General features: G+C 45.6%; 2 protein-coding genes across 4 annotated transcripts in view; one reads left to right on the plus strand and one right to left on the minus strand.

The window, feature by feature from the left end:
• Nucleotides 1-4,951: 4,951 nt before the first annotated feature.
• On the minus strand, nucleotides 4,952-26,125 carry RBM18 (RNA binding motif protein 18). Of its 2 annotated transcripts, none has more exons than XM_084797548.1 (6): nucleotides 25,986-26,125; nucleotides 23,190-23,318; nucleotides 14,971-15,097; nucleotides 11,361-11,447; nucleotides 9,441-9,526; nucleotides 4,952-6,836 (listed from the first exon to the last, which is right to left on the minus strand). In XM_084797548.1, the coding sequence occupies exons 2-6, from the start codon at nucleotides 23,300-23,302 to the stop codon at nucleotides 6,677-6,679; spliced, it is 573 nt and encodes a 190-aa protein (XP_084653674.1). In that variant the 5' UTR covers nucleotides 23,303-23,318; nucleotides 25,986-26,125; the 3' UTR covers nucleotides 4,952-6,676. The 2 variants fall into 2 exon arrangements, with proteins under 2 accessions (XP_084653674.1, XP_084653675.1); XM_084797549.1 differs by having other exon boundaries at nucleotides 23,190-23,308; nucleotides 25,986-26,112.
• Nucleotides 26,086-27,620, plus strand: part of MRRF (mitochondrial ribosome recycling factor) — a 54,033-nt gene continuing 52,498 nt past the window's right edge. For both annotated transcript variants that reach the window (XM_084797546.1, XM_084797547.1), the window contains exon 1: nucleotides 26,086-26,208. The gene's annotated coding sequence lies outside the window, so the exon portion shown is untranslated. The remainder of the gene's footprint in view (nucleotides 26,209-27,620) is intronic.

Consider the following 27,620-nt stretch of genomic DNA (forward strand, 5'->3'; position numbering starts at 1 on the left):
CTAATTTCCAATTATTTTCTCTATCAGGCTGGGCAATTCTGGACAGGTAGGGAGGTTTAATAAGCTCAGTCTTGGTCAGGGTATGGGGACAGGGGTGTGTGTTCAGGAATTGAGGCTGGAGCTGGGGACAGACACAAAGTCGCAGGAGCTGCCAAGATTTCCCTACATGGGAAGAGTGGCCTTGCCTGCTTTCTGGGAGCTACGAGGAGGCTCATCTTCCCTTCAGTGATGAGCATTTTTAAATGATAAAGAAGATCATCTAGTAATGAATGCTGAAATAGAACTTAGAATTTAAAAAGGAGAAAGATGGAAACCGCTTTGGGTCAACCTTTAGGGATTTGTAGAAAGGCATGTTAGACAAATGGCCAGATGCGCAAGCATTGCCTTCAGCATTGCTTTCTAAGTAGAAGGAACGTCTTGTACAGGGACTTTGGCAGGATGGTGACAGTGGCTGGTGGATGTGAGAGATTCTCTTTTGGAGTATTGAGTCTCCTGTGGCTAGGGGACAGCACACTGGGGCAGACTGTAAAAGAGTACAAATCTAGTTTACTCTATACATACATGTGCTTGGACATAGCTTACTTCCATAGCAGTTAAATCCCAGGTGCTCTTATGCCGATTATTTGTTCTGTCCGTCTCCACCCCCACCCCCAGCCCCACCCCCACCCCCAGCCCCCTACCCCTGCAAATGCACTTTTAAGTCCTTGGTTTAGCACAGTTGGTTTCTGGGAAAGCACTGTTCCCTTGCCTCCGCCCCTACCTGTGTTAGAGGTCTCGCCTTTATCACTGTGTGCGATCGTGCACTATGATCAGACTCCATCAGCCTTATACTGTACAGCAGACATAGTCTATGGCTGTGGGATACGGTTCCTTGGCTGGGGGGAGGGGCAGGAACAGCTTCTCAAATAGCAGAGCTTTTAGGGAGGAAAAAAGCTACCGAATTCATGATGTTTCTACCTCAGGAAAGTCATAGGGCACATGAAAAATAAAATGTCATTCTGTGTAATCAATGGTCGCAGTAGAAGCTGGACTTTTAATGAGGAGGGAAGAAGGTAAAACTCCAGTGTCCTGGGATAGATTCCCATAGGTCTCTCTCTCTCTCTCTCTCTCTCTCTCTCTCTCTCTCTCTCTCTCTCTCTCTCTCTCTTTTTAATGCAAGACTCAAATCTCTCTCCTCTCCAGAGACCACCAGGGAGAGCTGGCCTGAGAGTGGATCCAATCAAGAGGAAAACACTATCCAGAGGCCGACTTCTGAATGTATCATCTGAACACCTGAACTTCTGAGCTGCACGAGCCAATAAAATTCATACCACGTTGATTTCTGCCACATGAGCTGAAAAGGGTTCTGGCTGGGACTGGAAAAACGAGCTCAGGCCCGGATGCCAGTGCTCATATGGCCTGACTTCCTCGTGTGGACAATGAGGAGGTTACAATCCTTTGAAGTACAGTGACCCTGGGATGGGTAGAGACAAGCCCCTCTTCCAGAGGCAAATACGAAACTAGCAACAGGAGCCTGGAGAGATGGCTGCTCTTCCGCAAGACCGGAGTTCAGTTCCCAGCATCCACATGGCAGCTCATAACTCTCTTAACTCCAGTTCTAGGGGACTTGATGCTCCCCCCAACCCCCCACCCGGCCTCTGAGGGCACTGAGTGCACACGGTGCACAGACATGCAGGCAAAACATCCGTACACAGAACAGAGAGGGAAGAAGGGAAGGGCATGATACCCACTGCACGTCATTACGTCACCTGCTTTCTGTATTTCTGTAGACACCATGGTGGTGTCTATGGTAGGGGAGTGAGTATGTTTCCTTGGCAGAAAGGCATTTTCAGGGCAGTTTAGAGCCGTATGAATATACTTCAGGCTTGGAGGGACCATGTGGGTTTTTGGTTTTTTTTTTTGTAACTACTCAAATATTGTTACAGTGAAAAATGGCTTTGGGATATTATGTGAGTTCCTGAGGACATCTGTGTTCTAATTAAAACTTCCTTGGACCCTGAAATTCGATTCTCATGTGTCACAAGACAATAAGCCTTTGACTTTTTCCCTTAGCCATGTAACACCCACAAGCTGCACTAAGAGAGGTAGCGTGTGCCACTCTGCTGAAGGACCGCCTACCTGGGGAGATGTTGGTAGGCCTGACATTTGTAGATTCTTTTTTTTTTAATTTTATTTAATTTTATTTTTTTCTCCTTTATTAATTTATTCTTGTTACATCTCAATGGTTATCCCATCCCTTGTATCCTCTCATTCTTCCCTCCCTCCCATTTTCCCCTTATTCCCCTCCCCTATGACTATTCCTGAGGGGGATTACCTCCCCCTGTATATGCTCATAGGGTATCAAGTCTCTTCTTGGTAACCTGCTGTCCTTCCTCTGAGTGCCACCAGGTCTCCCCCTCCAGGGGACATGGTCAAAGGTGAGGCACCAGAGTATGTGAGAAAGTAATATCCCACTCTCCACTCTATTGTGGAAAATGTTCTGTCCATTGTCTAGATCTGGGTAGGGGTTTAAGGTTTACCACCTGTATTGTCCTTGGCTGGTGCCTTAGTTTGAGCGGGACCCCTGGGCCCAAATCTGCCTATCATAATGTTCTACTTGTAGGCGACATTTGTAGATTCTACCTAGAGCTCTTCTACTGTGCATCTTTCACTTTCCCTTCCTCTTCCTCCTCCTTCATCTTCCTTTTTTTTTTTTTTCTTTTTGAGACAAGGTCTCACTATGTAGCTCTGGCTGGCTTAGAACTCTGTAGACCAGAGAGCCACCTGTCTCTACATCTTGGGATCAAAGGCACGCGCCACCAGACCTGGCTCATCTGTCCAACCTCTTGATCCTTTACAGCGAGTTTGGGTTCGGCTTCATCACGTGAACCCTTGAGGGACACACCGACACCGTAACATCTGTTAACTGTGTAATCCTGCCTAAGTCACATCATGCCTCTGGGTTTCCCTACTTCCCACCTGGACAGCAAAGAGGCGAGGTGGGATGGACTCGAGAGTTGAAGAGACTCTCAAGTCACCAGGATCCTAGTGCCTCAATCAGCAAACTCACTGAGCATGTGTTACATGACAGGCGCTGTTTAACAGTCTGGTGGCACAGCAGTGGCAGAGTTGTCTCTTGAAGTCGACATTTGTATTTTAAACAAAGGACAGATACCAAATTATACAGAATGTTGGGTAGTGGTAAGTTCTATTTAGAAAATAAGAGGGCAGGAACTGAAAAGTGGCAGGGATGTAATTTTAATGAGAGGCCAAGGCCAGCCTCTTAATCACTGACACATAAGCAGAGAAATGAACAGATGGTGTGGGCCCAAGAGCATCCCAGGCAACAGCAGTGGCCAATGGAACCTCTTGGGGAGCTGCTTCCCTGTACCCAAAGCAACAGTGGCCAAGGGGAGAAGAGGCCATAGGGTGGACAGGTAGTTAAGCACAAGTCACTTGGGACCATTTAGATGTTTGTATTTTATTATAGAAGTGGTGAAAAGCCTTTTATTTGTTCCTTTGTTTGAACTTTTAAACATCTTGCTATGGTGTAGAGGCTCTCCATGATTTTCTGGACTTAAATGGTTCTACTTCTGCTTCTCACACAGCTAAGACAACAGATACATGCTATTGTATGTAGCTTGAGAGTGACAATTCAAAATGAATTTTGTTTTTGTTTTTTTGTGACAGGGTTTCTCTGTGTAGCCCTGGCTGTCCTGGACTTGCTTTGTAGACCAGGCTGGCCTTGAATTCACAGCGATCCGCCTGCCTCTGTCTCCCGAGTGCTGGGATTAAAGGCGTGCACCACCACGCCCGGCCTCAAAATGAATTTTTAATAAAGGATTGTTGGGTCAGGTGACAAGATTTGTTAGGCCAGCTGTTTGAGGCCTGAGACACAAGTTCAAGGCCAGCCTGGGTTACGGCATGAGATGCTTTATTAAAATGAAAAACCACTAAAAGGGCTGGGTATGTAGCTCAAAGATAGAGCACTTGTCTAGCACAGCAAACTCCTGGGTTCAACCCCTTCAGTTCAAATCCTCTCTGTGGGGGGGACGATCAGTGAGACATGGCAATAGCTGTGACCCAAGCGAAAACAGCAGTGTTGGGTGAGGAGTCATCATATTCAACATGTGTTTGGAAGAGGGACCAGATAAGAACAAGAAGGAAAAAGAAAAGAAAAGAAAAGAAAAGAAAAGAAAAAAGAAATCAAGGGCAAACTTACTTGCTGGGTTCAAATATTTTAGGAACAGAGTGATTACACACAGGAAGTGTTTTAACATTTATCTTAAAAGGCAAGAGTATCTTGTTATTTTATACACTAGTATAAAAATCAGAGATATATGTATGGATTTGGAAATTAGCAGCTCATCTTTGTAAGAGACAAGAGTCATAGAACGCTTGGCTTTCCCAATTTACAACGTGCTTTGTGAGTCCTCTCCTCAGGTGACCCTTTCCCCACGTACAGGAAGCCAGCAGGTTAGAGTGCGGCCGTGATCTCAGTCTCCGCTCCCACCTCACACTCAGTATTCCCATCAACTCTCCACTCAAACAAGTCAAAATGAAAGTGAGATGATATTGACTAAACAGCAAAACAAAGAATAATTTCGCAGTACAGAGCACCTCTTAGTAGCCCAGGCTAACCCTTGCACTCTGAAGTCTCTCTTCAGACCCTTTCGGCATATTTGCAATGCACACATTCATTCCTTTAAAACTTCTGCTTAGAGAGAGGGAACACAGGACACGTGCAGGGACTCCAGTCCCCTATGCCACGAGACCACCCAGGCTCTCTAATGTCCTTACCTCTAATGGCAAGGCTAGGCAGGCAAAAGTGTGCAGCGACTTGGCCGGTGGAACCTTCTGGAGAGAAGACACTGAAAGCACATCACCTGGACACACGGGCCGATCTGAGTGGAGAGCAGTCTACCAGAGCTCTGATGCAGGCCGTGGATAAAAGACGTTAAGACCACACAGATACCATCTTGAGTTTATTCACAGAGAGGGTAAGAATCGGTACAAATCATAGACATTGTTTAAATACAAATAAATAGCTCTAGTTTCTAAAGAAACAACTCTAGATAACCCTAAGTATTCTCTAGGTTCCTATTAAAAATAGAAGGCTATTGGCATGGAGCTCTACTCCACCACAACCCTTTGAGAACTTAAGGATGAAACGGTGAGTTCTATATTCTGAGAAGTCACCAGACAAATGGGAGCCAGTGTTCCCACTTCCCTGAATGAGCTCCCAAGTGGAAGGAGAGTTTCCTGCATCATATACACACGACTAATAAATTCCCAACGTACTCAGTATCTAAAGTTAGCTAAAAAGACTGGCCTTGGGAAAAGTGGTAAGGGTTCCTCTGAAGCAGTTCCGTGGACTTTGAAACCTCAGAGGTCAAGTGTCCTAACCCCAAGGAGACTTGAGTTTCTACAATCCAAGTCATCACGGGTGGCACCTGCGGTGAGTGACAGTGCTTTGCCCAGTGAAGAATGGTGCTGCTAGTGAAACAGTCTGTCAGGCCTGCCTGGCACCAAAACGATCAACACGAGGCTGAAGACACACGTCCCAAGGCTGTCCGTTTGTGCACGTCCCTACGCTAGAGACAGTTATCTGGAGAGAAGAGAAGCATGCTGACAGAATAAGGCTCACTTTGAAGCCGTGCAGTCTTCCAAAATGACACAACAATGTGGTTACGGTGTTACGGTCTTGGTGCCAGAGCACTGGCCTCCCTGACTCCCGGTGCCTACTGCACTGTCTTTTTCAACTGCACAAGGTCACTCAGCCACTACTTACCCCATAGGACTTTTAGAAAGTAATGCTTGAGAGTGAGCAATACAGTAAACTTTAGGTTTTCAAAGACATTTTGGTTTTCTACCTAGATTGATCATGATACGATTCTAACTGGAACAACCTCATGCTATAAAACAATCTCATGCAGTAAGTGTATTAAAATCCAGGTTGGTAATAACATTTTGGTATTACAGAAGGTGAGGTTACTCAGATTCAAAACCATGATTGCCAGAGAATAAAACCTGGATTTCCAAGTAGAGTATGTGTTGTGGTATAAATTGCTAAATGTTGATTCTACACTTTGTTCACATCAACAATTTGAAGACATACACCATGTTTTCCTAATTGAGATTTGGAAATAATAAGCATAATTCTTAAACAGATTGCTACAACATTCACTCAAGGGATCAGTTGCTTTTTGCCAAGAATTCTCTTTTGTCTGACTGAAGGATTTCCACAGTAAATTCCCAAACAGTTCTAAAACTGTCTCTCACTTCCCACCCTTGCCCTTACTTTTTGCTTATGTTGAAAAGATGTGTATACGTAAGAATGCCAAAAGTTTTTGGTGGATGTTAATAAATTTAGCTTCCTGATTTAAATAATGACTTTGTATGCTTGTTTTTCTCCCTGGCACACTGTGTTCATGGAGTACAAATCCAAACAAAGCAGCCAACTAGAGCATCTCAGTGTTCACATCACAGTTTGGACACATTCCTATTTATTCTGGATGGTGCTCAATTCCAGACAGTTCAGGGAAGACACATCCATATGACTACCCCAAGTGTCATGTGACCAGCCCTAAAAAGAGACTGTGCTCCGTTGTAGTACCATTCACATCTACAAAGTACAAAGGCGAAGGACTTCAGACATGGAGACATTTGCTTTCGCTGCTCTGGTAATTCACAACCATCATCTCCGAGACTTCCAGGCTGTTCTAGAGTAAGGAGTAGTCCTTTTTTTATCAGGTGGCTTGAAGTAGGAATACACAGGCGCTGCCGGGTACTCTGCATCGGGATGCTCTGCCATCATTTTCAGCTTTGCTTCAATGGCCTTTATCTTTGCAGTGACACTGGAGAGAGCACAGCAGAGGGTGAGAGGGAACTAGGTATGCTCAAAAGCGCTGTAGCTTCCCCTTCTCATGCTGATGGGGATCGGGGAAGCAACACAACATAAAATTATAAACAGGAACCAAGAAGACAAAGCCTGAGAACCAGTTCTGCTTTTATAATATAACCTGGGCACAGCTCACATGCTCGTGAATAGTCAGTCCTCAGACACGGACTCTAGGCAGTGTCTTAGTGCTCGTCAGAAAGGAGACAAAAAGACAGGACTGACAATGGTGTTAAAAGGTAGGTTATATTTCTTTTTTTCCACAAATGTTAAATGGCTAGTGAGAGTTGAGATATGGGCTCAAAAGCCCATGTCATTAGTATCTAATATACCACCACATCTTTTTGACCACTGAATAATATTAAAAAATAATTCTAGAATTCTTATTAAGTCTCTTTTTCTCTCTTTAAAAACAAAAAAAACTTTAACTTTATGTGTATGTTTTGCCTGCAGATATGTCTGTGCCTGGTGCCCCCAGGGTCCGATGGCTGTGGCCCGCCATGTGGCTGCTGGAAGAACAGCTACTGTCTTCACCTTTGAGCCATCTCTACAGCCAAGTATGCTACACTGAGCCAGACACCCACCATGCTCAGGACTTTACTGCTTCTAGTCCAAAGGGTTAGCTGCAGGGCTGTGTGGGACAAATGCAAAGAAATGTGCTCAGGGCTCACAATGCTAACAACCTGCGGGACGAGGATTCAACCAGTTTCTTTGCTGAAAAAGCCTTTGCTTTTTCCTCCCCATAGCTCTACAGCTACAAAAGGGATGAAGTGAGGGACGCTACATAAGCCGTGAGGGGCCTGCTTCTGACTGGGGTCACTGCAGTACCTGGACCAGAATGCAAAGCACTCAGGCAGTAATGTGTTGCCTCAGATTCCCCATTTTTCATTTTTGATGCTGTCAAAGGTCTATGGCTTGTAAGGAATGTCCACGTGGTCTTCTAGAGATCCACAAAGGGCACAGGGCGGCTGAATATTCCCATACATTTTTGTGGGAAACAAATTAAAAACTAAGTCAACAAGAAGGGAACAAACGTGGGAGGAGGAAGATGGTTTCCCTGCATGCAAGTGTTCAAACATGGATTCCATAAATACGTGCAATCCGTTGAATACATGCCACCAGTAGAAGCAGCCTACACTACAATCAAATCCTGATGCATTTTGGTCTTTCTTCCATTAATGAGACAGCCAGACTTCAATCTGCATGAGTCACAGGGAAACAACCTCATCTACTGAGGCATAGTTTTAAAAGAAAAATAAAGGCCGAGATTCTCTGGACTAAAAATTAGGTGGCAATCAGCAGGCTATCTGGTAAACAAGCTGCAAGTGCAGAGGCAGAGAAGGTAAAGCAATGTTCGCCATAACATGGAGTCCATGGAGTGTGAGGTCAGAGAGCAGCACGGGCGACCTATGCAGATCTCTAAGAGACTGACCTGTGGTCAAGGAGTGTCAGATTTTATGGGGAGGACGGCACATGGCTATGATCTCTCAGTGACTCTGAAGAAATGTTTCAAGACTGTCTCCTTCCCTTGCTTTTAAGGGTGTGCAGCTCAGTGCACATCACATATAAGGAGGACATGTGTCCTTCCTGTCTGGTGTTCCGTCCACACAGGTGTCACAGAGTTGATAATCTTACAACAGACTGAGTGTATGTGCTAGCTTCCGACCTCCAGGTGTTCCCTCACATGCCTTCTTCTGCTCTCCTGAAAAGGCTTTAATATGTATCTTTATTTCTAACCTGGGGCAATTTTGAAGTAGCAGATGAAAAATGGTCCATCAAGCCTGTTTTTAAATTCTGGTTCTGTTACCAACTACCAGCATAGTTTCAGCAGTTATATTTCACTTTTCTAAGCTTCAGTTTTCCCATATGTGAAGTACTTTTTATGGCATTAAAGGATATACTCTAAGTAAAGTACTTAGCATAGTTCTTGCTTATAGAAAGCTCAATAGATCCTGACTATTGTTACTGTTATTGTTAAAAATTTTCCCTAAGCTACAATGCACAGAAAGAAAAAACAAAAACAGCAAAACCCCCAAACACCACACGCACACAGAACTGCTTCTGCTTAAAATCCCACTGAACTTCTTTTCCCTACTCAACTCCTAGTGCTCCTGTTTTGAATTAACTCCAAAGAAGCAACTGACAATCCTTACAAACTGGAACAAAACTATTCTACTTGCTGCAAGGGTGCATAGAATTAAACGTCTGCAAACATAAGGGAGGCCATAGCCAGGGAGGGGCTAGCATATGATGCGAACACCGGGGACCGAGGCCTCCTAAGAACGCTTATTTTCAGAGTAAGGATGTGATTTATCTCGGTAGCCCCAGCACTAGCTCAAGGCCTGGTGTGTGACAATTAAACCTGCTCTTCTTTGAGAGAATGAATTCTATACATGGTGGCACGTGACAGCGGTGGGGGAGTGTGGAAAAAGAGGGACTCTATACTGAACACATCCTACAACACAACAAAGCAGGGATCCAGTCTAGACTAGGAGCCTGTAGATGAAGACGTGGAAGAAGAACAGTTGAACTGCTGAACGACAGTCCTGCAGGGGCCACCTACCTGAGGTTAGACTGGGCAGGTTCAGTGCTTGAGGACGGCTCAAGACTGATGGGCAGGATCTTATCATTCTTGTTATGATCATATCTCTGAAAGGGAGAAAAAGGGCAAATTAGTTCACCTGGGCAAAAACCAGACCTGACTGTACGGCATGAGTTGAATCATGCTAATCCTATCCAGTTTATCACCAATATATTTCCAGACAACCTTAGGCCTGTTTTATATTTAATATTAATGTAAAAGTGCTCACAGTTTTGTCCTAAAAGCTGTCAGTTTAGGAAAAGAAGTCAAGAAAGGGCCTCTATCTAGTCACTAGTCCTCTTCACTGGGGAGAGGAAGAATTTCCCGGCTAAGAATTTCACTGTTCAAATGCACAGATGGTACAAATGCACAGCAGGGCTGCCCTCTTACATTCTTAAACTGCCATATAATGCCTCTTACAATATTTGTTTTATTCAAAACACTTTAAAATTCTGGTAGATTCTGCGAAGTACAGAGCACAATACTCAACTCTTAATAGGCCTGAGAGGAGCAGAGGAACAGTAACAACGTTCAGTGGCGGATGCAGAAAACATTACATAGGAAGGGAGCTTAATTTGATGTCAGGTAATTACACACTTGTTGGGAAAAGTAAGTGCGATATTAAGAGCAATCAAGAGTCTCTGGTCAAAAAGGAGCCACGAGGTAGAGGCTTCAAAGGAAAGGCAGGATGATGGGGCTTCTCCTGCTTGCCTCTTCAATGAGATGCAGGACAAGAAAACACCAGCCAATTTGGCAAATGAGACTTAGTGTTAATGTGAGTGAAAGCAGTTGGCAATTCTGTGTCTTAGACAGCAAGTGTGTTCACCATCAAGATCTGGGCTCACAGGCCTCACAGCTTCTGCAATCTGCTTTTCAGCAGGAATATTCTATTTGGATGTCAGGTTACTGAGTCCCTTTGGGGAAGTGTGCTGGGAAGCGAGCAGTGTGCCTCAGATAACAATCTGGGTTCATCTAGCCATGAGCAGAAGCAGCAGCTCTGACAGCAGCACATCTTCTGCTGGCAGGTTTGTCCAGATCCACTGCAGCAGGAGCTGTCGCTTGGGACTGCTACGGTCCACACACTCACCACCGCTGTGCCAGCTGCAACACAATACCTTCTCTCTCTCTCTCTCTCTCTCTCTCTCTCTCTCTCTCTCTCTCTGTTTTTGTTTTTTGTTTTTTTTTCAAGGCAGTTTCTCTGTGTAGCCCAGGCTGTCCTGGAACTTGCTCTGTAAACTAGGTCTTCCTCAAATTCACAGAGATCCCCCTCCCTCTGCTTCCCAAGTGCTGGGATTAAAGGTGTGTGCCACCACTGCCTGGCTTTTCCCCAAGAGACCAACTATAAGATTATAAGATGGACAGGGCAGTGGTCCATTTCTCAGGGCCCAAAGACATATAGACCCTGCCAAGTCCCACAAATCCACAGTCTCGTTCCCAACTCCTGAAAGAGGGAGACTGCCTTGTTTTAAACAGAGAAACTACCAATTTCTTAAGCATTTATAACAATAAACACACTCAAACTCTCCTTAGAGTCTATTAATGTCCACAGCAACTAATTTTAAAAACAAATACATTTTCCCCTCCCAAGAACATCTCCCATACAAACAAACAAACAGACAGACAGACAGACAGACAGAGACAGAGGTCTGAGCGTACACATCAGCCACATGCAAAAATCAATCAGAGCAGGATCTGTGGGCATGTGTAGAGAAACAATGAAGGAATTCGCTCCCTCCTGAGACGCTTTTCAAAAGCAAAGTCTGGCAAAACACACAGTAAACAGCAGCACAAGAAAACAAAGCAGGGCTGCTGCAGACCAAGAGGCTCAATGCAATGCAGAGGTCGGAGCTTGTCCTCAGACACTCAGGAGGAGGCGTTTTGCTGTGTCTCCCGTAGACTTACCTTGACTTGAGCATGGGCCCATCGTACAACCAGTTTCTTAGACAGTGCCAGCTTGCCATTCAGACACTGGATGGCTTGTTCTGCTTCCTGTCCAAGAGAGGGACACGAGTTCATCAGAAATTCAAATGCTTATTAGCTGCCCGGATTCTCATAGGGCCAGCAAGTTTCAGTAGCTGGGTTTCTGACCAAATTGCTTTTGGTAACTTGGCAATGGCTTATAACTTCATATGGCAAAACAGCAACAACATCTGAAGTTTTAAAAGTGAAACCTAATTTCAAATCCTGTCATTTGTTGGCAGTAGAGTGTTTGGCAGGCCACTTAAAGTCTCTACATTTGTCAGCTGTAAAATGTGGTCACTATTACTTGTTCCTCAGGGGTGGCTGTGAGTATTCAGAGGGCATGAAAGCAGGGAGCACAGAGGAGGCACTTCCTGAGTGTTAGCGGCAGCACTGCCCTCTCAGGGGTTATCCTTCTGCACTCCTGCTTTAGGGCGTGCAGAGTACCACATCACAAACCTGTGCTCCCCTCAGGAGCTCCAGAGCCATATCCTGGGCTATGGGTTACAGCTTCACGGATATGAATGCGAAAGGAAAAAGCAGGGGCTAATCCAAGAGACCGAGCAAGGAATCTGTGTGCGTCCATCTACACACCTGGTTTGCAGAGCACAAACTCTCCTGACCCTTTCCTGATCAGATCTAGCAGTAACAAGGTTAAAAAGAATCCCTAAAGCTGGATAAAAGTCACTCTCGCAAACCTGGCTGTGTTGCCCATCCTGACAACCCTCTGCCCTACTGGTACCCATGAAGCATTCAGCCAAGTGTAACGCGTATCTAGTCGGGGTGAGGAGTCCTGTATCAACAGGGAGTGCCGAGGCTGAGGAGTAACACACACACACTTACTAATATCCACTGTGTATCAGGCACTAGCTATTCACCAGCCACAAGAATTCGCCACTGAAGCGCACAGTGCTAGATAGGAGACATGGTTTTGTTTCATTGGGGCTCAGAATGTCCACAGTGCTCTTAGCTCTATAGTATCAGGAGCAGCAGAAGCTTACAAGGGACACTATTCTAAAAGGACAATTTCCATCTCTGCACATTGTTTCAAAGTTCACACATGTGATACTAAATGTGAACCTTGCCATAGTACGCACACTTCCATAGCCTCATGGCCTCCCAGCTTTGTGAAAGAGAACCTCTTCCTTTACCCCATTTTTAGATAAAACTGAGGGCAAAAGAGTCTTGTTCAAAGTTAAATAAAAGATACAAGAATATAAAGTATGTTTTATGACTACTAGTCCAGGATTTTTATTTTATTTTATTTTTATTTCATGTGCAGTGGTGTTTTGCCTGTATCTGTTTGTGTGAGGGTGTTGTGTCCTTTGGAACTGGAGTTATAGACAGATGTGAACTGCCATGTGAGTGTTGGAAATTGAACCCAGGTCCCCTGGAAGAGCAGCCGGTGCTCTCCAGCCCTAGTCCAGGGTTTTTAAATGAACATGCATCCCTAACATGGCTTCTGAATTTAACTGTCTGCAAGAATCCTCATCACTCTGTCAAGGAAAATCATTTAAAAATGGTTATTGTATGAACATCCTTTAATTGCTTCCAAGGAAGTGGACAATTAAAATAACAACATATTTGTTGCCTATATCTGCAAAAGTTAGACGAAATGAAATATTCTCAGCACTGGTAAGGATAAATGATGCTCTTGTGCAATCTTAGAACTCTCTGATGCATCATCATCTCTGGTGGGTACTCTGGCAACTAGATTTCTTTTCCTTATTGTGTAGTCCAGTTTGCCCTCCAACTCTCAATCTTCTTGACTTAGTCTCCCAAGTACTGGAATTTCAAGTACAACCATGCCCAGCTGTGGCAACTACATTAACAAAAATTATGCTTTTGCCTTTTGTTTTGTTTTTGTTTTTTTTCCTTTTTGGTTTTTTGAGACAGGGTTTCACTGTGTAGCCTTGACTATCCTAGACTCACTTCATAGACCAGGTTGGCCTCGAACTCATAGAGATCTACCTGCCTCTGCCTCCCTAGTGCTGGGATTAAAGGCGTGCGCCACCACTACCCAGCTTTTGTTTTGTTTTTTTGAGACAAGGTTTCTCTGTGTACTCCTGGCTATCCTAGAACTCTGTAGACGAGGCTGGCCTCAAAATCAGAGATCCACCTGCCTCTGCCTCCTCCTAAATTCTGGGATTAAAGTCGTGCGCAACCATGCATGACTAAAACGATGCCTTTTGGTGATGCCATCCATTCCATTTCCGTAAATGCAGTGAATACATGTAGTTATAGCTATAATGATTCTGACTCTATAATGTTTATATAACCAATCACTGGTGGTGATTCAAATAACTAACACCTGGGGATCAGGTAACATAAGTCCATATAGTGTCATGCAGTTACCAGAAATTGTGATTTTTTCAAACAGAGCCTCACTGTGTAGCCTTGGCTGCACTGGAACTTAACTATAAGACCAGGCTGGCCTCAAATTCAGAGATCCCCACCTACACTCACCTCGTGAATACTGGGATTACAGGTATGTAACCTGATGATTACTTTTTAACTGTCCTCTAAGTCACATGTGAAATGTACCAATTTCAGACACAGATCACTGAAGATCAACATGTGCTACTGAGCAGGGTAGCTCAACAGGGTTACCTAGCTAGTATATATGACTCCAGGCTCAAGATGGAGCACGGCTTTAATCCCAGCATAGCACAGAGGAGGCAGAAGCAGGCAGGGGTTACAAAGTGAGATTGTCTTTAAAAAAAAAAAAAAAAAAAAAAAGAATAGACAGTTGGTCCTGAGTTTAATCCCAACATCACATAAATAAAATATGTATGCATGTATTGACACAATGGGATATATACACATACATATATAACACATTACACATATATGTGTATACATACATTATGTATGCATATCTGTAACATGAGTGGTGTGTGTGTGGGCCCATGCGTGTGCACACGTAGCAGTCAGGTCACTGTTGAGTGCTCACTGCCTTGGTTTTTGTGGCAGGGTCTCACTGAACCTGTAACTCAAGGGCTGCTTACACTGGCTGGCCAGCTAGCTCAGGGGATTGGCCTGTCCCACCCTCTGCCCCTCCCTGAAGCACTGGGATTACAATTGTGTGCCACCATGCCTGGCCTTTATGTGGGTACTGGGACCGGAACTCAGGTCCTCCCACTTACCCTTTGGGCACTTTACTGGCTGAACCATTTCCTATCCCCAGAAGGGTACATGTTTAAAAGATAAACATGAAATGACTGTTTGTGAGTGGTTCTGTCAGAAACAAGGCCTCTATAGAATCAACTGAAAGAAAAAGAGATTTTGTTGGCCCGCCACTGAAGCAGCAAACAAAACAAGTTAGGAAGGGCAGTGTCCACAGGTTCAACATGTGCATCCCAAATCATGTGGTCAGTAAAAGCCCTCCAGCCCAGCCAGGGAGAGGACGTCTGTACAAGCTGCACTCCCTAGATCCACTGGTGGAAGGAGCATATCCTTTAGCTCAGTGTGAGCACACCAAGGATAAGCACACAGGACTCCTGCCTATGACGTGGACAGAGTGCAGACTATGAGGGGGAGGGAGCTCAATTACCTGCTTTGTTTCAAAGTTAACAAAACAGTACCCTCGGGGCTGGCCCTCCAAAGCACCGGACTTATGGAAGAGGAAGTCAAACTGTTTCACCTTGCCAAACTTCTGGAGGAGCTTGAGGAGGTGGTATCTGTGGAGACAGAAGAGCACAGAGTTCACTCGGGAATGCTGTTGGCCGCTCAGCCTCAAATGTGAGATTACAAAAGGGAGAAAATTCACCTCAGCAAAAAAAACGTTCTCTGCAAACTGCTGTTAGTTTATTTGGAAACAGGGCTGTTTGCCTCTATTTAGAACGGGAACTAGGATCATCATGCCTATGCATCTGTCCAGCGCAAAATACCAAACAACAAAACCACACCTAACGGGCAGCTGTCTGCCACAAGGACCGCTTGTTTTTCTTTTGGAGAAAAGCTTTTAAAAATAGTGTTGATTTATTTACCTTTTAATTTCTTGGCAATGAAATAGCATTTGTGAGTATCTGCAACTTCATCAGAAACACACACACACACACACACACACACACACACACACACACACACACACAACCTCAAACCTACCCTGTCTCAAAAATAAACAGAGTTGCAGAACCATCCCTATTCACACAAATAAAAAGCAGTCCTAAAACACCTTGGTATTAGATTTTGTAGCTAGTCATTAAACACAATTGTACCTGAGACCGACTCTGCTAAAGCCCAAACTACAGCTAGTGGCATTTCCACAAAGCTTAAAACGTGACTGGAAATTAGGACAACATGGAAGCCAAACACGACCGAGGCTGGTCTCACCACGTGGGGGACACTGGCCAGCTCTGTGCATCAGCCCCCCTCAGCCTCAGTACTACAGCGTATCCTCTGGGGCACGGTCACATTAAACACAGTCAGGGGAGGAGTTCACTCCCAGCAGAGGCTCATCACACTACTGCCTGCCGTCTGCTTATCCCTTTCTTATCTTCCCGCTCCTAACACTCAGTGGGTTCCCATACAGATGTGGCCTGAGCAGGTTGCTGTGGTTGCTCTCCATTCTGACTTCCTGTCATCCGATGTAAGGGTGAGACAAACCAACAGCTCTCCCATTTCCTTTTCCTCTGGCCTTCCTCCTGGCATCCTCTCAACTATTCAAACGGAGTCAAGGCTTTCTCTAAACAATGCTGTCCCCTTGATACTAAAAAGGTATCAGTCCACATGCTAAATGTGTTACTCCTCGGAATTCTGCCCCGCGGGGAGTCAGCAAAGTCCTCATCGGCACAGTTATAGTCATATTGTTTTCTAGGAGAAACTCACCAAGATTTTACTCTTGAGCAAGGTCTCCTTTGGGAAGCAGAGATAGGAAACACATTACACAGTGCACTAAATCTGACACTAACATGTGTCAATAAGCAAGTCTCTTATATTTAGTCAGCTGTCTGATACCACTGAAGAAAGATACAATACAGGTCTAGTCCTGGGATAGGATGAAAGGCTCCCAAGCCCCATTGTGGATAGTAATCTGGTCCTCAGTTACCTAGTGAGAATGCAGGACTCTTTTGGGGGGGCGGAATGGGAGACCCCTCTAATACAAACCTCTGTTGTTGATTATCTGAACAGGTTTACAGCAAGGCTGAGCCTCCCCCATGGGCTCTAATTCATAGCCACACCTGCTCTTTCAACACCCATTCAAACCTTCACACCATGCCAACGCCACAGAATGGTGGGTCAAACCCATTTATAACAAAACAAAACTTAAGGCTACTACGGCGCAACTATCTTTTCATTAGCTGCGTTCTGCTAAATAGCAGGAAGGTAACGCGATTGGCATTTCCTAGGAAATGAATTTTAATTTACTCAGGAAAAAAATGCCAACAGATTATTCATTGTAAAGCTAACAAACACACGCTGCCTGAGATGTGTGACCTTAAGAACCCAGGAACATCTGCTTAGGCCTGTGTCTTTCAACTTCTCTAGGATTTCTTCTCTTGTTTGATAATTTCTTGAAATTATCGGAACACTGAAACAAAAGGAATGAAATGTTTACTGCTCTGCTTCCTGGAGACGGGGACTGCAGGCTCTGATAGTGAAAGAAGCCTGCAGCCTCTGCTTTCACATCTGCAAGTACTCTCATCTGCTGCCGGAGTATGGGGGCTCAGTCCTCATCAGCAGGCTCGCGCCCTTAATGAAACGTGCACCCTGCTGCCTCTGGGAGAGAATCACTTCTGTAACCCAATCAGTGCTTCCTTCTCCTAATGAGTCATCAAAATAGCCTTCCTGCCTGGTGGCATAGAAGCAATCTCCTGCACAAACGCTAAAACAGACACCTACTATGTGCTAAGGGCCAACTAGGCATCAGGACCTCTAGACGAATACAACTCTCTTCTAGGCCCTCAATGCTAGTTAGAGAAGATAAACACACACACACACACACACACACACACACACACACACACACACACACACAAAGAGCAAGAGTGTAGAAAAGCTCCAGAAACACAGCCATTTGAATGCAGTATTAGTGTGAGTGAACACCATGCAATGAGAAAGGTAAAGTCTGACCTGTTGGAAGAGAGCAGAGAGTAGGGCAGGCCATGAGGAATGTGTGTTCAGGAAATTCTGATTTGAGGTTACAGGAAACGGAGAGGCAACAAAGAGCCAATGAAATGGCCTCTAGATTTTTTTTTTAGTATATAGTTTTTAGAGAAAAATTTCTTTATAGCCAATAGAAATGATTTTTTAAATTTATTATTTATTATTATGATTACAGTGCTCTGCCTGCGTGTACACTGGCAGGCCAGAAGAGGGCATCAGAATACATTATAGATGGTTATGAGCCACCATGTGGTTGCTGGGAATTGAACTTAGGACCTCTGGAAGAGCAGCCAGTGCCCTTAACCTCTGACCATCTCTCCAGCCCGTCAATAGAAACTATTACAAGGAGAATATTTTTGCCCTGTGCCTTACCCCTTAGTAAATGCTTTACTGTTTCAAATTTAAGCAAACAGCAAATGCCACTTCATGCAAACCACGGACTATGAAGGAAGACTATGGACCGGACTGAGAAAGGTAAACAAACTGCTGTTCCTGGCTCATGCATCCATTTCCTGTGAGCTCTGGTTTATCCAGGTAAGCCCCTCAAAGTCAGCAGCAGAAGGCCACCTGCACCGGGCAGGCTCCCCACCTCTTAGCCTTAAGTTACTCACTGTGCTGCAAACCGATTTCCTCACCACAAACTACCCTAGGGTCAGTGGGGATGTGAATTAATTCCCAGGCAAGACCTCTCCAGGGCCGGAGGCTATGAATTTGAGCCCCAGTGTTACAAAACAAAACTAGCAGCCCCCTCAGAATCAGCCTTACCCGCCACTCTTCTTCACTCCTGTTTCTCACAGCTCAGACCCTCCCACCACTGTAATTTCCCTGTCCCATCTCTGTGGCAGCGCTCACAGGTGACTATCCCCTGACTACCCTGCACCCCAGCCTTGGCCCTTCAAACCCGCCTTGCATGTGTGCAGCTGATTCCCCTGCTAGAACATTACTGTCCTGGTAGCAGGTTCTTGTTAGCATCCTGTGGGGCTCTTCCACGGGAAATTCAACATGTCTAAATACATCTTGAAGGCTCCATCTTTTCCTGACTGTATTCTACTGTCAACCACCCGCTTCACTGCCATTTAGTAGTCGTTCTCGCCTTAAGCCAAAAGGTCCTTCTGGTTCTGGTTCTATGGAGCTCTCTCTCTTACCTGACTTACATGCATTCATGACTTCCCCTCTGCTTAGAAGGCACTATTGGAATTCCTACTGACAGTCTCTGGCACTTACATACAATGCAAGGTTTAGTTACTTATTTTACAGAGCACATTTAATATCTGAGTAAGAAAACTAGCACTAAGTACAGAACGGCAGTCAACTTCTGAGACACTAACCGGTTGGCTTCCGTGCAGAAAGCACTGGTGATGTTGAAAGGGGCTGTCCTAAGCTTATAGTCTGGGACCCACAGCAACTTAGAAGTTTCCACATGTTTAAATTCAAAACAGGATGCTGTAGGTCATGACTGCTCAGTTACTCCGACTACAGAGTATCTGAGTGAAGGTGCACCGAACTAGGCAGGAGGAAACCAAAGCTATCAGAGACTGCTTTGTAAACCGAGCCAACTTGTGTAACTTTCCTTTTCCTACCAAAGAGGGCGAATCTGTTCCCCTCACCCGGGCTGCTGGGAGGTGGAAGAAGTGCAGTGCTACAGTCGGAGAAAACAGCCCCGTCGTGTAGCTAAACAGTCTCACCTTACAGAAGCACGAGGCACAGTGAAGCTGAGGAAGTGGAGCACAGCGCAGAGCACGTGGACCTAGGCTTGACTACGCTGTAGCAACAAGTGCTCATTACTCTCAACAGGTACCTCGTCCACGGCTGCTTCTGGCATGTAGCACAGTCGGGAAACAGCAGTACTGACAAGACGATCCCTCTATGTTCACAAAAGCTCTACCTTACACTACAGCAGTATTTGGGAGTGCTTGTGTTGTAATTATTCACATGGGCTCACTGTAGCTGGCCCAGAAGAGCTGGATCCAGGCATTTCGGCAGCTGGGCTATGGTAAGGAATCACCGTGAGCACAAAGGACAGAGCATCTGAGCACCAGACTGTTATACTCTTGAAAGGACTGAAGAATGTTTTAGTACAGCTTGAAAAAAACTCAGATTAGTAACCAAAAGATGCAGATAAACACAGAATGACCAGAACTAATCACAAAATAAAAGTCGGGGGAAAATGAATGACAGACTGCATTGTTCAAACGCTGTTTAAAAACCACCATCGGGCTGGGTGGTGGTGGTGCACGCCTTTAATCCCAGCACTTGGGAGGTAGAGGCAGTTGGATATCTGTGAGTTTGAGGCCAGCCTGGTCTGCAAAGAGAATTCCAGGACAGCCAGGGCTACACAGAGAGACCCTGTCTTGAAAAAACAAACAAAAAAACACCAAAACAACAACAAAAACAAAAAACCACCATCAGGGCTGGAGAGATTGCTCAGAGAGGTTCAGAGCATGGATGCTCCTCCAGAGACCCTGGATTCCATTCCCAGCATCCACATGGTGGCTCACAACCATCTGGAACTCTAGTTCTGCCAGGGGATCTGATGCTCTCTTCTGATCTCTGAGGGCACTAGGCGTACACGTGGTGTACCTGACATACGTGCAGCCAAAATACCTGTTATGTATAAAACAACAAAAACAAAAAATACTCCCTATGATTATATTAGATCCCTTGTAACTATTTCTGACTGTTTCCTAAAAGGAAGTGAACATTTCTAAAGGAGAAACATTCCAATCAACTTCTGTAAAAGATTACGAATACGTGTTAAAGAGCTGGGATACAGGCCCAGGAAAGGAGTAAGGGTCTGTAGAAGAGGAAATAGCAGGAAGTGGCAGCAGCTTTTGGTTGGGTAAGCTCAATTACGAAAACTAGAAGATGTTTTGTAAACTGCCCTTTCAAGTCATTAGAAGATTAGAGATTTGGATTCAACTGACAACGTAAGTACCACGTGTTCATCCCCTTCAATCCTGGGGAGCAACTGTCTGTTAATCACTTAACTAGGTTCACTAACTATTTTCTACCCTTTGAGAAGCAGCATCTGAAAGGTCATGTACTTGGGTAACTTGAAGGAAATAACATTTCCGTAAGACTCATGGAATTTAGCAGAGTGACACTAAGCTTTCATGTGATGAACCGTAAGCTTTGACCGGCAGCTACAATTCTGAAAATAAATTATGTACCACATCTGTTTGTTTGAGAGACAAATCACTGCACAGGAAGGAAGTTAGAGAACAGCGCTTCGGCAATACAGACGTGGGGATACTCCAGGTGGAGCACTGCACTCCCAGCCAGCAAGCCCTGCCCTACAGCTGGCATTTCATGTCTGCCTCTGACGGAAACATCAACGGGGAGGTCTTAATCCATGTTCCTGGTAAAGATGTGAGTCAGGAATACGTTCCTGACTCACTCTGACATAGCCCGCGGCAGATGCCCTCGTGAAGCCCTCTGACAGGCAGCAGGGCATGCGCAGCACAGAGGTCTCGTTACGGAGAACTACGGCCACCACAGCCAACCAACACTGCCTCCACGCTTTAGATTTCCATTCAGACAAGGAGGGGGGAGATGAAACCACTCTGGGGAGCACCCCTTACAGCTTGGGGTTTAGATGATGGAAAAGAGTAGATGAAGACATTAAGAGCCCGTGCTGACTCACACATCCATCCTCAGTCATACGAGAGGATGTTAGTAAATACAATGCACAGTCCAGTGTTCCCATGGCCACAGTAACATCACATGAAGACAACACATCTTCAACATCACTGTCACTTACATGGATACCGAATGATAGCCACACTTATGTGATTTGAGCCTCTGCAGGTTTAGGAGCTAAACTCTCTCTTGTGATGTAAAATTATATCTCTTTTCCTCTTTCCTAATCCCAATCCTTGAATATATATGTCATCTCATGCTAGCCTCGCATGAGCAGGCTTGCCCTTTGTGTTTACTTAGCTCTACCTAGGCCTGACCCCAGGACTGTTGGTTTGTTCCAAGCTGGCTTTGAGTACTGACTCCGTGGAGGTCAGTCTACTTACCCTTCGCTATTCTGCCACCAACCAACAGCAACAAAGGACATACTTTGGATTTGAGATATGGCTCTTTCTTCCTATTCAACAAAGAGTGGAACTCTTTGCAACTGTTCAATTCTGTACCCAGTGTTTATGGGGAATCATTCTAGAACCAACCTGAGGCATATTTTGTCTCTCAGAACGGAGGAATAAGAAGTAGTCTCCAGATCTTTGTGAATAGGCATATGGGCCCCACTTGACTGACTACTGTAAGCACCCCCAGAACCATAGAAAGTCAGAGTGGGGTGGGGGTGGGGCTGGAGAAATGGCTCAGCAGTTAGGAGCACTGGCTGCTCTTCCAGAGGACCTGGGTTCAATTCCAAGTACCTACACAGGAGCTCACAACTGTCTTTAACTTCAGTTCCAGGGGATCTGACACCCTGACACAAACACACATGCAGGCAAAACACCAATGTACATGAAGGGAGGAAGAAAGAAAGAAAGGGAGGGAGGGAGGGAGGGAGGGAGGGGTCTTAGAGATCACCTGAGTGCCTTTGGTTTTCAGTCATTCATAAAATGATTGGAGTATCTGGTGTGTGCCCCACACTATGCTGAGCAGTTTAAACAAGAGGAGCCCTGTGATAAGCGAATCTGAGGAAGCCTTGTGTAAAATAGGACTCCAGAGATACTTTGACCAAGGAGGGAGAAGAGGCCCTGGAAGCCTTTCGTCAACTGCCACTCTTCTTTTGGCACTCCCTAAGCAGGCTCCATGGGTTGAGATCACTTGGGGACCTCTGTACCATCCACTCTCTTCCCTGTAATAACGGACATGAGGGTCTAGAGGCAGAATCACCTTACCCAAGATCACGTTACCAATTGAACACAATTGTCCTGACTTTTCCTTTAGGGCCATTATAGTGAAAGGGAGTATCTTGGCAGAGAATGAATAGGTTTTTCTTTCCACGACTTCTCTGATGTGGGGAAGGTGTTGGTTGGTGGCAGAATAGTAAAGGGTAAGTAGACTGACCTCCACGGAGTCAGTACTCAAAGCCAGCTTTGGGACAAACCAGCAGTCCTAGGGTCAGGCCTAGGTAGAGCTAAGTAAACACAAAAGGCAAGAAGAGAGGAAGCTGCTCATGCGAGGCTAGCATGAGATGACATATATATTCAAGGATTGGGATTAGGAAAGAGGAAAAGAGATAATTTTACATCACAAGAGAGAGTTTAGCTCCTAAACCTGCAGAGGCTCAAATCACATAAGTGTGGCTATCATTCGGTATCCATGTAAGTGACAGTGATGTTGAAGATGTGTTGTCTTCATGTGATGTTACTGTGGCCATGGGAACACTGGACTGTGCATTGTATTTACTAACATCCTCTCGTATGACTGAGGATGGATGTGTGAGTCAGCACGGGCTCTTAATGTCTTCATCTACTCTTTTCCATCATCTAAACCCCAAGCTGTAAGGGGGTGCTCCTCAGAGTGGTTTCCGCTCCCCCTCCTGTCTGAATGGAAATCTAAAGCGTGGAAACGGCTAAGAATAGCATCATGTCCCCTTGGGTGAAAACTCCAAACAACTGAAGGGATCAAGGTGCTGTGGAATGGCTCTCGAGCATCCGCAGCAGACACTGAGCCTCTGCGCATATCAACTAAGCGACTTGGACTTACTCTGTGATTTTGGGATCCAGGTTGCCAATCCATAATCGGTGTCCTTCCTGTAGAGAGCCCTCTGAAAGGATGGATGCGTTCTCCAGGGGAAGAGTTTTGGTTTCTGCTTCCATCAATCTCTAAGAAATACTAAAGGCAATGTGAACATTCAGGCAGGAGAGTGAAACAACCTTGTGTGAACATAAGACTTGACATTCAATCCAAGCAGCTGTCTAAGGAGGGCATGCTCTCTGGGCAGTCCTGTAGAGGCCTGTTACTCCCCAGCAGGAGCCCTGGGCCAGTTCCCTTGGAACAGCCCTTCCGGCAGCCAGAGTCGCCTTTTAGGATAGAGAAGTACGGTTGTGTGGCGAGTTTTAAGTTTTCATGACGCAGGAGGCCAAAGGCTCTATCAGCACATAATGCTGCAGGGGAAAAGGAGACAGTCCTGGTGGCGTTGAAGGGAATGGGCAGGGAAATCCAGCTTATGTTCCTGCTCTTCCTGGAGATACACAACAGGGGAGGACATGGCACAAAGCTGTGAGCACAGGTTCTAGAGTTAGAGCTGGATTTGAAAGCAGGTTGTATGACCTCGGTAACTATCTGAACTTTACAGGTCTCACTTTCCTCAAATATAGAATTAAAAGCAATAGTGTTTGCCTTATAGGCTAGCTGTGAAGACTAGGTACGTAAGAAAATTACTGTGCTTAACAACAGTAAGTAGCCAGTATCTATCAGTTATTGATCACCAAGCTTACTGTTTTGGCGGAAACAAGAGACTGCCTTCTTAGTGTGATTTTCAGCAAGTCACTTGACTTCTGTTCACCTTCGTCCCCTCCCAAGGACAGTACCTCTGCCAACTTACACCCCTACAGCCTTTAGAACCAGGCTTCTGTAAGTATTCAAGACCGATAAACTACCACTAGTCTTCCTTCCTGCAGTATCTCATCTCACAGACAAGGAGGATGAGGGCTGTGATGGAGGCAACAATGCAAAGAGCAAAAAGCCTGGCGCCAGCCAGGCATGATGGTGGCACACGCCTTTAATGCCAGCACTCAGGAGGCAGAGTCAGGCAGATCTCTGTGAGTTCAAGACCAGCCTGGTCTACAAAGCGAGACCAGGACACCCAGAGCTACAAGAGAAACCTTATCTCAAAAAACCAAAAGAGATCTGGTTTTAAGTTGTTCCATTTCCACTGGAGGTAATTTTCATTGGCACTTTAGTTTCCTCGTTCTTATTTATTGACCTTATTATCAGAGGGTGGGGGTGGTGGGGTGCTGTTTATGCCATGTAGCACAGGGAGACCATAAGACAGCTCTCAAGAGTTGGTCCTCTCCTTCCATTTTCACTTGGGTCCCAGGGATTGAACCCAGGATGTCAGGCTTGGATGGGAAGCACCTTCAATGGCTAAGCCACCCTGTTGGCCCAGTTTCTTCATGTTTTATAATAAACTTTGAGGGGCAGGAGAGATGACTCAACAGTTAAGAGCACATGTTGCTCTTGAAATGAGACAGCTTCTTCTAACTTTTGCAGTTACTGCACACATGTGGTGCACATATATAGATGCAGGCAAAAAAAATGCTTGTGCACATAGAGTAAAAAAAAAATCTAAAAAAAATCATAAAGATAAACCTTGTTTTGCTTAGTAGTTAAGGTTGCTGAGAAGATAAAAAATGAGTTGATAGATAAAAATAAAAATTTTAATAAGTATATACTATGATCAAGGGATAATAACAGGTTGTGCTGTGCCAGACTTCAGACCTCCCTGCTAGAAAACATGTCTTCTATATCTAGAAGTGCCTCAGAGCTTGGCCTTGTAGGAAATAGTCCCTTTTCTCAGAAATTTTTGAAAGGGGAACAGAACTAAAAAAAAACAAAAACAACAGATTTAAGTAATTAAGGATAGATAGGGAGATACTGTAAACAACACTGAGAAGGGCAACGCAAGGATCGCACTATAGAGTGAGTGGAGTTCGATTTGAATGCTAGAATTCCTGTGCTCATGTTTAAAAGCAACAGTAACATCAAAATATACTTAAAAGTGCCAAAGCGTCCATGTTTCAATAGGAAGAATACAAGACATGGGGCTAGAGAGATCTGGACTCAAATTTGACTTTCCCAACTATAGTGCCTTTGGTAACAGTCTCTCCCTTAGGAAACTTCCTCATCGTTCTCTGACCCTGTCACTTTTCCCCTTCCCATATACTGTGACTACAATGGGCTATTTACTTTCTGCCTGTGTCTCCAAAATAATAAAAACTACTACAGCACTGGGCCTTGCCGCTGTGATCACGGCTCTATGCCCAGCCTACAGTGGACTGCATGGCTCAGAGTGGGCGCTGTTTTCTGAGAGAATGAATGAAACAAAGTAAATTCTCTTCTTTCCAAAGCTGGAGACAATGATTCCTGTATCACGTGGTTATTTTAAACAAGAACATATATGTGACAGCTCAGCACGCGGACATGTGAGAAACAGTAAAATCTAATGAGACAGTATGCGGCCATCAAATCTTTTGGGGTCTGCAAAGGCGACAACTCCTTAGAGTAACAGTTCACAAAATGCCTATCTATTCCTCCCAGCTGAGCTGCATCAAGCCTAGAATTCAGGAGGGGCCAAGGGTCGCTTATTCCTACACGCTAACCCCGGGGTCAGGGCTGGAATCAGGCTTTCCCGATCCCTGGCAGCGAAAAGTCCCTAATGGGATTGTTATTTCCGGGCCAGGGACAGGACAATCCGGGGCGGGGCCTAGAAGCCTACCGGAGCCGGCAGTCACCGCCAAGGCCCCGCGGTCAGGATGGCGCTGAGCTTCGAGTACTCACCCGCTAGCCTCAGAGCTGTGTCCTCAGCTCATGCCCCGAAAGAAGCTTCCGATGCTGGGGTCCGAGCGAGGGACGTGAGGATACCTCGGTCGAAACACCTCTCGCCGCCCCGCTGCCCGTGACGTACTACGCCTGCGCCGCCGCACCACCCCGTGACGTCATGACGCCGCCCGGCCGCCTCCGGTGTCGCGCGTGTGTTTCACTGTAGTCCGGGCTATAGGTGGTGAGTAGTCTCGGGGTGGGGAGAGGGGGAGGGGGGGTCTCAAGGAGCGGGCGGGATCTAGGTGCTAGTGACAGTTTTTCAAGGACCTCGGGGCGGGGGGGGGGGACCTCGTGGGGCTACCATCCGTGACTGGTTCAGCAGAGTTCGGCTCGACCTTAAGGCCGGGGGGCGGGACTTCTGGTCCCTTTACGCTCACAAGGGTAGGGCGGGGCTTGTGTCACTTAGCCCGCATTTAGAGCCTTGCCTGGGAGCTTGGTAAAATAGTTCCTGATATTTAGGACGTCACCTGACGGGAATAATTATTAGCGGTGACGAAGAAACAAAAACTTTTAGCGCTATCTTTACGAAGGTCACGCGGCTCCCAAGTGATGGAGTTTTAAATTCCACCCGGGCCTGAGTCGAACGCCTGGGCTTAAAAAAAAAAAATCGTCATTCTGTCGTCCTGTGGGCAAACAGTTGTCATTTCAATGGCGCTTCAGATTGTACAGATTTGAGATCACATACTTAGGAAGTGCTAGAAACAGAACTCTTTGCTTAGGCCATCTCAAAGTTTGGTGCTTTTTCTTTCTTTTTCCTTCCCCTCCCCTCCTTTCTATATCGCCTCATACACAACTACTTTGTCTTCTGAGTTGCTGTAGCAGTCAGACAACACTTGCACAGCAGTGTCTGTCAAAGCTGCTAGTCACGAAAACTCCAGCACCACATTCATCAGAAGGACACTGTGGAGGAAGACAACTAGTTTTGCCATTTCCTTGGGAGTGGTTGTAACACTTTGTCCATTTCTCAGCACTACCAGAAAGTCTCCACACAGGTTGAAGGGTAGACTCCTTTTGAGTGTTACAGTCAAAAGTGCGGCCATCTTCCAGCTGCTTACCAGCAAGGATCAGCCTCTGCTGGTCAGGAGGAATTCCTTCCTTATCCTGGATCTTGGCCTTTACTTTTTTTTTTTTTAAGTATCTAAGGGTTCAACCTTAGAAAGATCTTCTGTGGTAAGGGTCTGTTTGGTGATGTTTGGTTCCACCAAAGATGGCAGGTCGGATAGGTGGTGACTACATTCCATTGCGTTTCCCAGACTCTTGGAGAACTTGCAGTTGGGAAGGCTAGAAACCTCATCCGATTGCTTCAGTTAATGGCTAGGATAAAGTACTTGCTGCAGTTCCCGTCCTTGGTAGGCTTGTGGCACCTGCGTTCTGAGTGTGGGTGGGTATGGATTCCTGAGATGGTGTAATGAGGATGAGGGACGTGGGGTCTTCTGGTCTTTAGGTGACGCCATTTGTCCACTTGCTAAATCTTTAGCATTCCTCTTTTGGCTTGTGCCAAGGCATTGGATGCTGCATTGAGTCAGCTATTTCAAGTGCCTTTCTTCACGTGACACTGAATTTGAAAGGGAGCATACCCTATTCCAAGCAAAG

This window comes from Acomys minous (assembly GCF_964271855.1).
Source record: "Acomys minous genome assembly, chromosome: 10".
Classification (NCBI taxonomy): Eukaryota; Metazoa; Chordata; class Mammalia; order Rodentia; family Muridae; genus Acomys; species Acomys minous.